Consider the following 13,468-nt stretch of genomic DNA (forward strand, 5'->3'; position numbering starts at 1 on the left):
TCGTTCTTCATATTAATAGAATTCTGTCTTCAACGCATGTATCCTTTTTTTTTTTTTTTTTTTTTTTTTTGTCAAAAGCAAATTGCCCTTTGGAAAAATGAAATAAAATATCACTGTCTTCCTCTTTTCCATGAATTTTAAGAGGCACTTTGCTACAATGCAAGAAGACATAATACATAAATGATACTTTACAGCAGTGGTCTACATATTACATAAATTATACATTACAGCAGTGGTCTCAAACTTAGATTGCAAACAGGCCAATGCACAATTTAAAAGTAGCTTATGGGCAGCAATTACAGAAAAAAAGGGTAGGATTTATTTATTTTAACAAAACTAAATTTGCTAATTGAATTAAAAACTGCTTACTAGATATTTGTAAAAACATATGAACAAAAATAACTCGAAGAAAAATATCAAATTTATACTTATATTTTCCTTGAAATCTAAAAGTTGGTGTCTGAAAGAAATTTCTGTTGATGACAATTTGGAATTCAAACAGACAGCTAAGTATTAAAATTTTGAGACTGGCATTTATTCAGCTAATAGTAATATATTGAACTATTAAGTAGCTTAGTTTTAATTTGAATAAAAAAAAATATACTCTATCCTGAGAAGGACGAAACTTGTGAATAAATAATGACAACCTAGTCTCTTTCTTTTATTTATTAGATTTTTCTATGATGTAAAACAGAAACATTTATTTTTATGTAAGCTATTGTAAACCCTTTTTTTTTTTTTTATACCACACCTACTACCACCTGATGACGTTTCAATTTTCATGAAGTTTGTAATCTTGGAGGGAAATAACTAAAGAGTATCATCACAAATTGTAGATACTCATTGGCAGTCTGGTTCTTTTTGTAGATGTATTAATTTTCCATTATGGGGGAAAAAAAAAAAAAAAACTGTTGTCATTTAAATGTGTTCAAAAACAAAGTAAGTATTCTTATTGCAAAAATGAACTGTAAAGTGTTTCTTTTGGGAAAATAAATTTTATCAAGCTTTCCTCGGTTCTGTGTGTATTCAATCAATTTCGAACTTGTAATGCACATGCTTTAAAATGCTTTAAAACTAGAATACACAACAGCAGTTAAGCAGGATTGTTTCAGATGAAAAATAATATATCTTTACCTGCTACACAACTTTTAATTCAGGTGAGCAAGATTTTTTTTTTTTAAATTATAGTTGTTTTAATTATAGTAAATTTACTTTAGTGATGAATCAGCATTCCCCCCCCCCACTCAAATCAGCTGAAATTGAAGTTTTTGAGAACCTCCTCCATTCGTTAAAGTTTATTAATTTGGGTTAATTTTAATATTCATAGCCCAAGATTTTAACACATGTTATCTAATAAAGTGCTCTTCGTGATTGTAAGTATTGTTTGCTCCATATTTCTATATTTCAATTGCTAAGCTTGCTGGGAATATATTTTCTTGTCCTTCACTTTTTCTTTATTCCTCGTTTTCTGTTAACTGTTAAATTAACACTGAAAGAAAATTAAATTTTTAAGTTTCGCAGTTACTTTGTTTAAAATGTCAGTCTTATAATTTTTTCATGTATGCATATTAAAAATAATCAGCGTAAAATCTGCTTATATTATAGAGGTAGAAAGGTTTAAGCTGTTAGTTTAATTTTATAAATGCAGTGCTTAGTCATGCATATTTGGCAACCAATAATATAGAAGTTTATATTTTTAATTAATAATGTAACCTTTTAAAGTGAATGAAATTTCTTAATAAAAAATATACTTAATGCATAAATATAAGAGTAGTATGAAAATAAAAATATTTGCGTCTGCTATATTGACATCTTCTCTAAACAGCTTTAAATCTAACTTAATCCTCTTACTTATAATGGAAAGGCCAAGTACATATACATGAAACTTCCATCTTACTTAAATGAAAAGGTGTAACAAAAAAAGATGCAAGAGAAACAAAATAATGAAGATAATAAATTGCTAGATATTTGTGTAAGATTTTTTTTCTTTCAGTTTTATTTACTAAATGTCAACAAAAATTTATTGTGTTTCTTCTCATTGTATTTGATTTTAGTTAGCCCTGAAATATCATCCTGATAAGAACAGGGAAGATCCAACAGCTGCTGATAAGGTTGGTTGAATTTCTTTTATTTATTTTTTTTGGGGGGGGCATATCTGAGCAGATATAAATAAAATTTCATATTAAAAAATTAAATAGCGTGAAGGAATTGTGTATTTGAAAAGCTGTTTTGAATTTAAGTTAAAAGATCATAAACACTGAAAACCTCAAAATGTAATCATTGTTATTGAGTGAAAATGTAAAATAAATTTTCATAAATGATATGTTTTGTTTTTTAAAGCATTTGAATCTCAGCACTTGCTGCATTTTCATTTTTAATCAGGTTCATTTATGAAAGCTTAGTATTTCAGTTATTAGTAGTTACAGTTATTCAGTAGATAAGTTTTGCTTCCTGAACATTGAATATTTTTTTGCTCCAAGAAATGAGTTACTGGCAAACCAACATTACTGTAACTCATTAAGTTTTTCAAAACTTTCTGTTTTGAGAAAACTTACTTCTCAAGTACTTTTATATCATGCACTTTGAGAAGTTAAATGCTCGAACTGGAAATATTTACCATATAAACATAGACATGTATTTAAATTAGCCTCCATAAATTTGTAAGAAAATACCTAAGTTATATATTACATCTTGCATTGTTTATTCAGTAGGACATAATGAATGGATGAGTATTTCTTTCAGTGAAAAAAAAAAAAAAAAATACAAATAGCATCACTAGAGAGCATTATATTAATAGATTATACATTTAGGCACAATTTTACAGTAGTTTTACAATTTTACAAAATTTGTTACAAAAAACGTGTTCTACATGATGGCCATCATTTTCACTTCCTATCTGAAATTGCAAGATGGCAAGTTCCACAGCTGACCGAAATGTGCTGGGAAGTGCTCAGCACATGGCATAAAATGCTTTCTTTAAGATCAGGCAAAGTTCTTGGATTGTCACAACTTACCAGATGTTTCAAATCTCCCCAAATCCCATGGATATAGGTCTGAAGATCAGGGAGGCCACACATTACAAAAATGCCGGCTAATGACATATTCTTCTGTAAAATGACATTTAAGAACATTCGTAATGCACCATTCAATATCTGGAGGAGCTCCAATAAGGCAATAGAACTTCTAAGTTGGGGCACGGATTTTCTGATTCCTAAATTCGGCAGTTGTGAGTATTCACTACACCGTCCAAATGAAAATGCACTTCATCTGTCCAGAGGAGATTCCAGGGCCATTCTCTGAGTCAACCTCAAAGCAAGCAAGAAACTGAAGTGAGAACCGGAATTGAGCGTTAAAATCATGTGTAAGCAACTACTGTACTAACAGCAGTTTGTAAGGGTAATACCAGAGGATATTCCACAATATCTTATGTACAGTAAAAGTTGTCTGTCCAGTGCCTCTGGTATACACTGAACATTGGTGCTAACCTGAAAGTTTGAAGCTATGTCCTCTAAGACCTAAAGCACAACCTTCCGTACTGCTTCTGCAGAAATAGGTTTTCTTCCTCTTTCAGGAGAAACAGAAAACGATCCTGTTTCTTCAAATTTTGTTATCATATTCTGAAGTTTCATTTCTTTCATTATTATTTTCGTTATTTCTTCAAATTTCATTATCATTTTCTGAAAGTTTCTATCATTCATCGGACCTCTTAGAATCCCCTTCAAAGCTCGAAATTTTTGTGGAGCAACTACTGCAGAATGACTGTTTTGATAGAACAATTTTACTAACAAAGCATGATCTCGTAAACTTATCGTCATTGTGAACAACATGCACATTGAAAACTTCGCTAATGTTTCTAGGTTTTACAACACCTGCTACAAGACGTCGACAAAGATTTGCATTTTTACTACAGGTATTTCAAAGTAAAATGCTCTCTGGTGATGCTATTTTTTTTTTTTTTTTTTCATTAAAAGAAATTCTCATCCCTTCATTAAGTCCACCACAAAATTTCATAATTTTCTTATCACTGGTTTCACCTTGTAGACAGCTTTGAAATAGGGTTCTTTAATTATAGATTGCTTCCCCTAGGTAAATTTTATTAGAAATTAACGTTAACTTTTTCAATAGGCTTTATAAAAAATAATTTTAAATTAATTTTTTTAATAATAATATTTTGAATATAGAAATCTGACTAGTCAAATTTTTATAATTCAAAATATTTATAAGTCAATTTTTTTCAAACTGATATAATTATTTTACATTTTTTCCTGAATAATCTAAGTCAGATACTGCCCTTAAACCTGTCCTCTTTTTCTGAATTTTTAAATGTGAATTAATGTTCACTTCTGTGATTATTTTCTGAGTTTGACATGCTCACAAGCAACTATGCTGTTGCTATTATTAGTATTTATAATTATTCTTAGAAGAAAATTGTAATTATTTTAGAGATGCAATCTACATTTTTATTTGGAAAAAAGCTGAACTGAACTGTTTCACATTTCATACTTTTTCCTTTTATTTTCTTTAAATGTGCAAAAGTTAGTCTTTCATGTGTTATTCTCTTCATTATTTTCATTTATTTTATGTAATTCTACATTTAAAAAGAAATGCTATCTAATAGAAAATGTTTTATTAACTTTCATTATCACTGTTAAATAGATATACAGTCAAAAGTCATTAATCCGGACTCATCGGGACTTCGACGATTCCGGATTATCGATTTTTCTGGATTATAGATCATCAGTTTAAATCTCGTGAGATGGCATGCAGAAATTCTAAAATTAAAAATATGAAACCGTAATTTATGAAATAAAGAACAATTATGATCTAAAGGGTATCAAAATTTACAAAAAAAAAAAAAGCTTAATATTTATTTGTTTACTTTATTAAACATTTCTCTCAATGTAAGTTGTTTAAGTTGCTGCATTTTATGTGACAATACTTTCTCTTTAATTCTATAAAAAGACATAATTTCTTGTTCAGTTACAAAGTTCTGCTGTTCAAGTCCCGTTAATTGCTGTGCCGAGAATACCGCTACAATGTATCGATTTGTCATTCGAAATTTTTTCGTTTTCACTAACCTCTCTGTCACATTCTTCATGTCTTTATCCATTTTTTGCAACAATTCCACTTTTTGTTTGTTGGACATCGAAACATACTTTCGTTTTGTAGATCCTTTGGAAGTTCCAGCATCGGAAATTCTATTTGACATAATCGAACGTTCAAGTTTACTTTTATAAAATTGCTCTTACAGTCTGCAAAAAATAATAAGCGGGATCCAAGTCGAAGATTAAGGAACAACGCAATCATTAAATAGAAAATTAAATAGAGGCACATGCGCAGAAAGTTTTTAGCTTTGAGGTCCGGATTATAGATCATTCCGGATTATGGGTGTCCGAATTAACGACTTTTGACTGTATACCAAATTTCTCCGTAAGAGTCATATAATTTCACATCACTTTCACCTTCATTGCATTTTTTCTAATATAAGTGTATGATTAAAGAATTAAATTCTTGCTTTTAATTATTTTCTGATTGTCCTATGTAGGGAAAAAGTCTTGCATACTACAAAATTTTATGCTTGTGTATTAGTGAATTCTTGCCATTACATCCCCAAATGTACAACTCCTGTTTGATTCCTGTGGGTATCCAGAAATTGTAGAAATTATTCTGGATTTTTCTAGAACGACAAGATTATTTTTTTCTCTCTCTGACCAACGCCTTTCTTTTTGAAAGGTATGATACAGATGGTCCTTCTGCCTTCCCCCTTCAGTATGAACTTCAAACCAATTCGAGCAAGCAGTAATCAAATATTATTGCTTGTATTATTTTTAAAGAAATTAAATAAGAATCTTTGTGTATATATATTCCTCACAGTGGGAGAAAATGATGGCACCTCAAAGCCTGACTTTTGAATTTTGTTTTATTTATTTCATATTTTGTATGAATTTAATAAATATTTTATTAACAAATTGACTAATTTAAAAGTGAAAAGAGAAACATCATTCAAAATAAAACAATTTTATATCAGCTTGCCAGACTGTTGCCATTCAGCAAAATGTAAGATTAAATTATATCTTTCAATTTTAATTAACAAAATTAATTGAAAGCTATGTCTTTTTTCATTGCCAGAATAAAAATATTTTTATTTTCCATGCCTTGGAGTGTTGCCATTCAGTAAAGCCTAAGATATTTACTTTCAGATTTTACCAGAACCTGATTAACAAACTAAGCAATAAATACAGTTCTTAATAATTTTTCTGCTTTTTAGTATGGTGATTTAAATACAAATACATCAAAAGCGTGAGATATCTAATCAAAAATATTAAATATGTTTATGAAATAATATTAGCTGGGCTTATTAAAATCATGATGTATTTTCTTCATTTTCATGTTAACTGTTTTAGGTGGCTCTTTGCACTGGCAGATACTTTTTAAAGAAATAATATAATGAATATAAAAAAAAAGTAGGATAACCCCCAACACTGTATTGAAAATTTTGAAGATGTGCTGTTTTTATATATTTATGATTTTGTTGTTGTGACATAAATAAATATGTGTGACATAAATGTGAAGAACATGATGTATAAAAAAGGTAATAAGGTTAAACCCACAAAAATCAATACTAGCCAAAGAAGTTTTTTAAGTCATTTGAGTGAGAAAATTGAACATTGTATGATAAACTGGAAAAAGACTGAGAAAAGAAGAAAATGTTTGCCAACACTTAGGGAGTTCTAAACATATTCTGCTAGCTACTTTTGAACATTTTGTGATTTTGCTGTTGAATTCTTTGTGGTGTAAGAAAGAATTGCAAAACTGTTAGCAGGGAGGAGTCCAAAAGCAGATTGGTTACCTGCAATGCTGAGCATGAGCATAAGAAATCTTATCAAACCTTTTGCGTGCAACATTAAACTTAGAATCTTTTCAGAAAAATAATTAAATTCATTGAGTAGCATCTTGCTTTAGCATTTGCATAAAGCTTCACACATTTTGCAGTACAGTCCTTAAATCCTTAGGTTTTTTTAATCGATTTTTGTTCCTTAAAAGTCCTTATTTTCACCCAAAGTCCTTAATTTTAATTATCTGAAATTTCTGTCTGTTTTTATGACTGCCATTTTGAGTGCGAATTAGAATTTTGGAAAAATATTTTTGGCGATTCACTGACATATATGGTTATCTTTGAATAAATTCATGGGTTATAATTTGTTTCCATTTCTAATATAAATGGTGGGATACTCGAGTCACTAAGCAAGAAGTGAAACATAAGCATTTCGAAATTCATTTTTTTCTAACAAAGAGCTCTTAAACGACTTTTCATTTTTGGTGGTGTGAATTATTTTATTTAGCGGTAATCTAAATTTGTGTATATATGTTCAAAATTTGATGACTCATCGACATTTGGTGATTTTTAGATCCATTTTTACAGAAATTCTTTAATTCCGAGATCAGGAATTTTTCGACGATTTTTTTAAACATTGTAATATTGATAAATTTAATTAAAATAAAGGTAATATATTGAAATCATATTTAAAAATAATATTAAAATGAAACATTTTTATTTTTCGTTATCATATTATAAAGTTCCATTTTGGCAACTTATTAACAATATTTTGAATCTGAAAAATAAACAAGGTAATGCTATAAAGCACAATTTATGAAACAGTTCTTATTTTCATAGTAAGAGTTTTTTTCTCATGTAATTGTCTCAGACTATTCAAAATTCTCAGAATATGCATCAGTTTTCTCTATAAAATTAAATTTACACTCCCCCCCTTTTTTTCCAAAATATTTCTGGCTTTTTCCTGCTACGGAGTTGGTAGGTATAATTTTTGTTTAGGATTTTAGACACGGCAGCATGGAAAGTTTAGAAGGATTTGAAGGCAAGATTTATAGCCCTACGATTCTAGAAGATTTAAGAAATATGTGGCAAAATGAAAAATCCCTCCATGGTATTAACATGTAATGGATGTATTTTACAGAAAGTTTGCAATGAATTTCTTACTTTTTGGAGAATGTTTGGAAGAATAATGAAAACATAGTATTTTAATGTTTTACTTCTGATACTAGGATCTTTTCTTAACATGTTTATCATCCCTTTATTATCTCTACTTTTCACTAGACAAAAGCATGGAAAATATCAGAAGTGCTTCTAATCTTATCACGTGGACAGGCATTATAGAAAGGAATTTCTTTATCAATAAAGAAATTGAAAACTGACAATTTAAAAGATTCATCTAATATGCCTTAATGCATCATATACATCATATACAGAGCTGGCGCTAGGCATTTTACCACCTGATACAATCTCTGTGGATCCTAAATTCTGCTCCCTAGTACCTTTCTAAATTCTGCTTCCAATGCCTGCCCTACATTCTAAAAGTTATGAAATTCTAAAAATTCTGCCACACCAGCTCTATAACTAGGTCTTACCATATATATTTCATATTTCTTCTGAATGTTCATATTACTAAAGAAATAAAATTAGCAACTTTTTCTATGCATTCTAAATGCATTTATTTTTTAACAATAACAGAAATCGTCAATTAAATCCAAAAATTCTAAAATGAAAAGGAAATGTATTGAGGAAAGAAACTGAATACATAAAGAAAATTATTCTTCAAAGATACTTAGTTATTATTATGTAAATTACCCAGTTGTTGATGAGGCTCACCAGTGGCCGAGCGGTAAAGTTGCTGAACACTGGTAGTTTGGTCCGAGGTTCGAATCCCGCAAAGGGGCGGCTGCATGGGTGTTTTCGTGGTTTTCTCCATGTGTAATGTGTATATGAGCCAGTTTCCCTTTGAAAGTCCTCTACAAAGGCATCCCTCCTCTTAGGCAGATAGCCCCGATGCTTTGTCGTAATTAAATAACCTAACCTAACCTAACCAGTTGTTTTTGTTTTCAACCTTTACTATAATTTCCCATTTCTATTTCCTCATATGATAGAGTTACTGAGCCAGCTTAAATTTAAATAAAATTGTATAGTCTTTGACCACTAGTTTACATCTTTAGTTTGAATTTGACTGTTCTTTAATTATATCACCACAAACTGTAAAAGTTCTTTTTAAATAAGATGCTTATTTAAACCTTTGTCTGACACTGTAGTTACATTCAGACATAGCGATAATTTGCTTCATGTCTGTTGGGAGATTTTGGACTATTTAATTTTTACCAAGTAAAGTAAACCCTTATAGTTAAGATGTGGAGAGTTTGACAAGTTAGGAGATAAAGCACGCAGAAACTAGTGAGAACTCTGGGTTGCAGATCGAGACAAATTTCTGATTGTTAAAAAAGATGCTTAAAGAGAAGGATTAAATTAGCCAAAATGTCTGGGAAGGCTTTAAGTTAAAAAGACACATAAATATTTCTTTGAGTGTTGTTGTTACAAAACATAAAATGTTTTGTTGCTTTTAATGTGTAATTATCCTAATATCATTTAAGAATCAATGTCATAAATTACATGTATTTTAAACTGTGAAATTTTATTAAGTTGTGATTTTAATAGGGTTTTTTTTTTAACAAAAAGTAAAATTTAATAGTGGCCATGTAAATCCATAATGACTAAGGTTATCTAACTACCTAATTTAATCATTTATAACTAATTGCTTACCCTTAAAAATTATCTCTGCATAGTAAAGCAAGCTATTGCCTTTCATTAATCCTTACCGTGGTCACAAGATAAAACACAAAAATGTAAAAATTCATGTAAAGCTTATTATTTGCATCTAGTAAGACTTAAAATAATACAAAACAACTTATCACCTGTGGTGCTTTAGTGGCTTATTGGAACCTTAAAGTATATTAACTGGGTTACAATCCCTGAGACTCTATATAAAGCTACGACACTAACTGCGTCAGACAGAGCCTAACTAACTTTCAAAACTTGCCGACCGTGCCTACATCAGGCCTTTCAGGTTTGTTCTGGTCAGCAGGCCCTTTTCTCAGCAAGCAGCAGCGTGGCAGTCTTTTGTTATGAGTCATGCTGATTATGATCTTACTTCCCATTCGCATTTTAATCTATGCCACTTGACATAAAATCTACCTGCTATTTACTAAACCTCTAGACTGAGCAAGTATGTGACCAAATGAAATATTTAAAAGAGGAGAAAAATCAAACTGAAGTTAACTGTTAGTAAAACGTAACTAAAATGTCGCGTACCTTCTTTCATATATGTCCCACTATTACAAGTGTAAAATATTTAATGCTACTTGATACATTTTATAAAGTTGATTTTATTCTTAGACTTATTAATATTTAATTAATGTTTATTAATAATTCATCTTACTTACGGATCTATTTTATTTTTAGGATGGTATTACAAAAGTGAAGTTCAAGCATAGATTATATTTTTAATTGAATTTTTTCTCTTCCCATTTGCTCATAGGTCCTTAATTTTTTTCATCAATGGCCCTTAAAAGTACTAAATTTCCGTGAACAGAAATGTGTATGAACCCAGTTTAGCATTTGCATAAAGCTTCACATATTTTGCAGTAGACAGTTTTTTATAATAAAGCATGTGGAGGGTCCTCATTTTTAATTTGACTTAATCATTTAATAAATCACATCCTTGCAGAAACATAATCATTTATTAGTATAAATCCGTGTAATCAATAATTTGTTTCTGTGACAACCTCTTTCCATTGCATACACGTCAAACCAAATCATGCTACCATAAGCTCATCTCAGATTTTATACCTACTGAATAACTTATAACTCTGATGCCAACCTGGAAAATAATTTTTTATTACGAGGGTTGGAACTTTAATAGTGGCAACTATTTATTTACAAGGAATACAAAAGTGATTCATGTCACCATGTTTTACAGTCCTTCAATATAGTCGCTAACATTGTGTACAACCCGTTTCCAACGATGTGGAAGTCGCAGAATACCTGTAGCAGCGCCTGTTTTGTTGATAGTTTGAATGGACCGGTCTACTGCCGCAAGAATCTCAGGAACAGTTTGGAAGCGAGTGCCACGAAGTGGTTCCTTCATCTTAGGAATTAACTCATAGTCACAAGGGCTTAGATCTGGGGAGTATGGTGGATAATAAAGCACTTCCCAGCCCTATCGCTTGAACAAATCAGTCACAGCTTGCGCTGCATGCGACCGAACATTGTCATGGAAAATGAGAGGAGCGTTCTGCAGAAAGTGTCGCCGTTTTTTTCTCAAAGCTGGTCGGAGATTGTGCTCCAAAAATGAGCAGTAATACTGCCCAGTGACGGTCTGCTGTGGGGGAACGGTATGCGTTAGGATCACGCCATCACAGTCGTACACGAGAATCGCCATAACTTTCACATTGCTGGGGTTCTGACGAAATTTCGAACATCGTGGTGACCCGTGATGATGCCATTCGTTTTATTGGCGTTTCAGTTCTGGCTGGTACGATTGGGCCCAAGTCTCATCCAGCGTAATGATACGGCGTAAAAAAGCATCTCCTTCGTGCTCATAGCGCTCCAGGTGGGTTCGGGCAGCATCGTATCGTAGCCTATTCTGCGTTTCCGTCAATTGATGTGGAACCCATCATGAAGCAATTTTTCTCGTGGACAGGCGTTCCTTCAGAATGTGCAGCACAGTCATATGCGCAAATCCTGTTTGTCCGGCCAACTGACGAATCGTTTGGCTATGATCACTGTCCATTAGTGCAGCAACAGCTTGCACGTCTGCATAGCTGACACTCGGGACGACCTGGCCGCAGCATGTCTGCCACGTTTTGGCGTCCTTCATTGAATGCTTTCACTCATCTTGCTATGGTTCTGTAAGGCAATGCAGATTCCCCGCAAGCTTCTTGAAGCCCTTGATGACACTGTCATGCAGTACGACCTCTGGCATATTCAATTTTTATCCAACATCGTTGTTCTTGTTTTGAAAACATCCTGACAACACTTACTTTAGACCGCAAGCTAATGCAAGGATTCGTTCTTCGCGTCACTTCGCATGCGCGTGACGTAGGCAGGACGAGTCTTTTTGCTGAGAGGTAAGGTAGGTATGTAGTTTACATGTGGTATACGCGATATTCTTTGGTTTTGTTGCGTAGCGTTTTTTCAGCTGTGTTGCCACTATTAAAGTTCCAACCCTCGTATTTTTAATTTTTATCAGTACATCACTATTATATCTTTCATATATTATTGCTATTATATCTTGCATATAGCATGGTATTATTTTATCATTAAATTAAGTGAAATATCTATTTGTAAGTTATTAAAGGATGACATTTAAACAATTCTAATATAATATTGTAGGGTTCCTCATGCTTATTCTACTAAATGAATGTTAAGGAACCTAGTGAACTGTTAGCAAATTATCACTGAGTTGAAATAATTAAAGATATAGACTCAAAGGTTAAACACCCTTTATTTCACTCAAAGAAGAATAACATTTGGCCCCTTTCTCTGGCTTACAAAAAGCCTCCACTCAGGCTTGAAATCAAAATAAGAAATAAGAACTAAACTTACTGACTAAGAGACTTAGCTGGAGCTAACACAAATATCTAACATAGTTGACCCTTAATTTAAATTAGCCGGCGAATATCAAAAGGCACATAATAATACATATGAGCGTAACAGCTACAAGAGAAACTTAGCCTGAAGCCAAATGCACACTACTTAGGATTCCTAGCTCTTTAACTCGAAGTAAGTTGAACCTTCCTTAAATACTAAAATTGTAAAAATAGTAACTATGCTGGCTTTGATTTTGGTGACTTTTTGTTGCCAAAGTTGCTGCCATTTTGGTTCAATCCCAGTGCATGCCTTACAGCAATTTTTAGAAATTAAAAGCTTCTGAAATTTTCTCTGGTGAATGGTTGAAAACTGAATAAGACCAGAGAGAGTGTCAGTTTTCTGTTTAGCTCAGAGGTATTGAGAGAAGATCATGCAAGATTTCCTTTTATGCACTTTGCGTTGCCTTGTGTTCAACATTCGTAGTAATTAAGACACAATAACACGCCGAATAAATACTAATTCAGAAGTCAAACAACAAAATTTTTCAACTCTATTAGACAATAACATTTACACCGTAAAAAATTCAATAGAGTTTGTGAAAAAGGTTAAAAACATTTCTCCTAGTAATTTACTTATGGTTTCTTTTGATGTAAAATCATTATTTTATTTGATGTAAAATCATTATTGTCCCAGTGGATGGTGCGTTAAGATGTCTAGAAACCAGACTTCGCGAATTTCATTTCTCTTGCATCGAAATTGCTGAGCTAATTTCTCTCACTCAACTCTGCTTGAAACAAACACATTTTGTTTTCCAAAATAAATATTTTGGAAAAATAAATATTACAAGCAAACTGAGGGATTAGCCATGGGAAGCCCCCTCATTCCCATCCTAGCTGATATCTGCATGCATTATTATGAATCAAAATTGTTTGAAACTTTAAACTTCCCCGCATGGTTCCGCTACGTAGACGATACTTTTACCCTGTTTGAAGGTAATAAAGATGATTTAAATAGAGTTCTTTCAACAATGAA

The 13,468-nt window shown here is 31.7% G+C and overlaps 1 protein-coding gene across 3 annotated transcripts in view; it reads left to right on the top strand.

Annotated features, from left to right (window-relative positions):
- LOC118198528 (dnaJ homolog subfamily C member 5-like) overlaps nt 1–13,468 on the top strand; it is a 68,073-nt gene that overhangs the window by 37,026 nt on the left and 17,579 nt on the right. For all 3 annotated transcript variants that reach the window (XM_085827661.1, XM_085827660.1, XM_085827662.1), the window contains exon 4: nt 2,055–2,111. In XM_085827661.1, the coding sequence (XP_085683787.1) occupies nt 2,055–2,111 (57 nt within the window). The remainder of the gene's footprint in view (nt 1–2,054; nt 2,112–13,468) is intronic.

This window comes from Stegodyphus dumicola, chromosome 12, assembly GCF_044657685.1.
Source record: "Stegodyphus dumicola isolate Sdum_Otavi_A_Nest chromosome 12, ASM4465768v1".
Lineage (NCBI taxonomy): Eukaryota > Metazoa > Arthropoda > Arachnida > Araneae > Eresidae > Stegodyphus > Stegodyphus dumicola.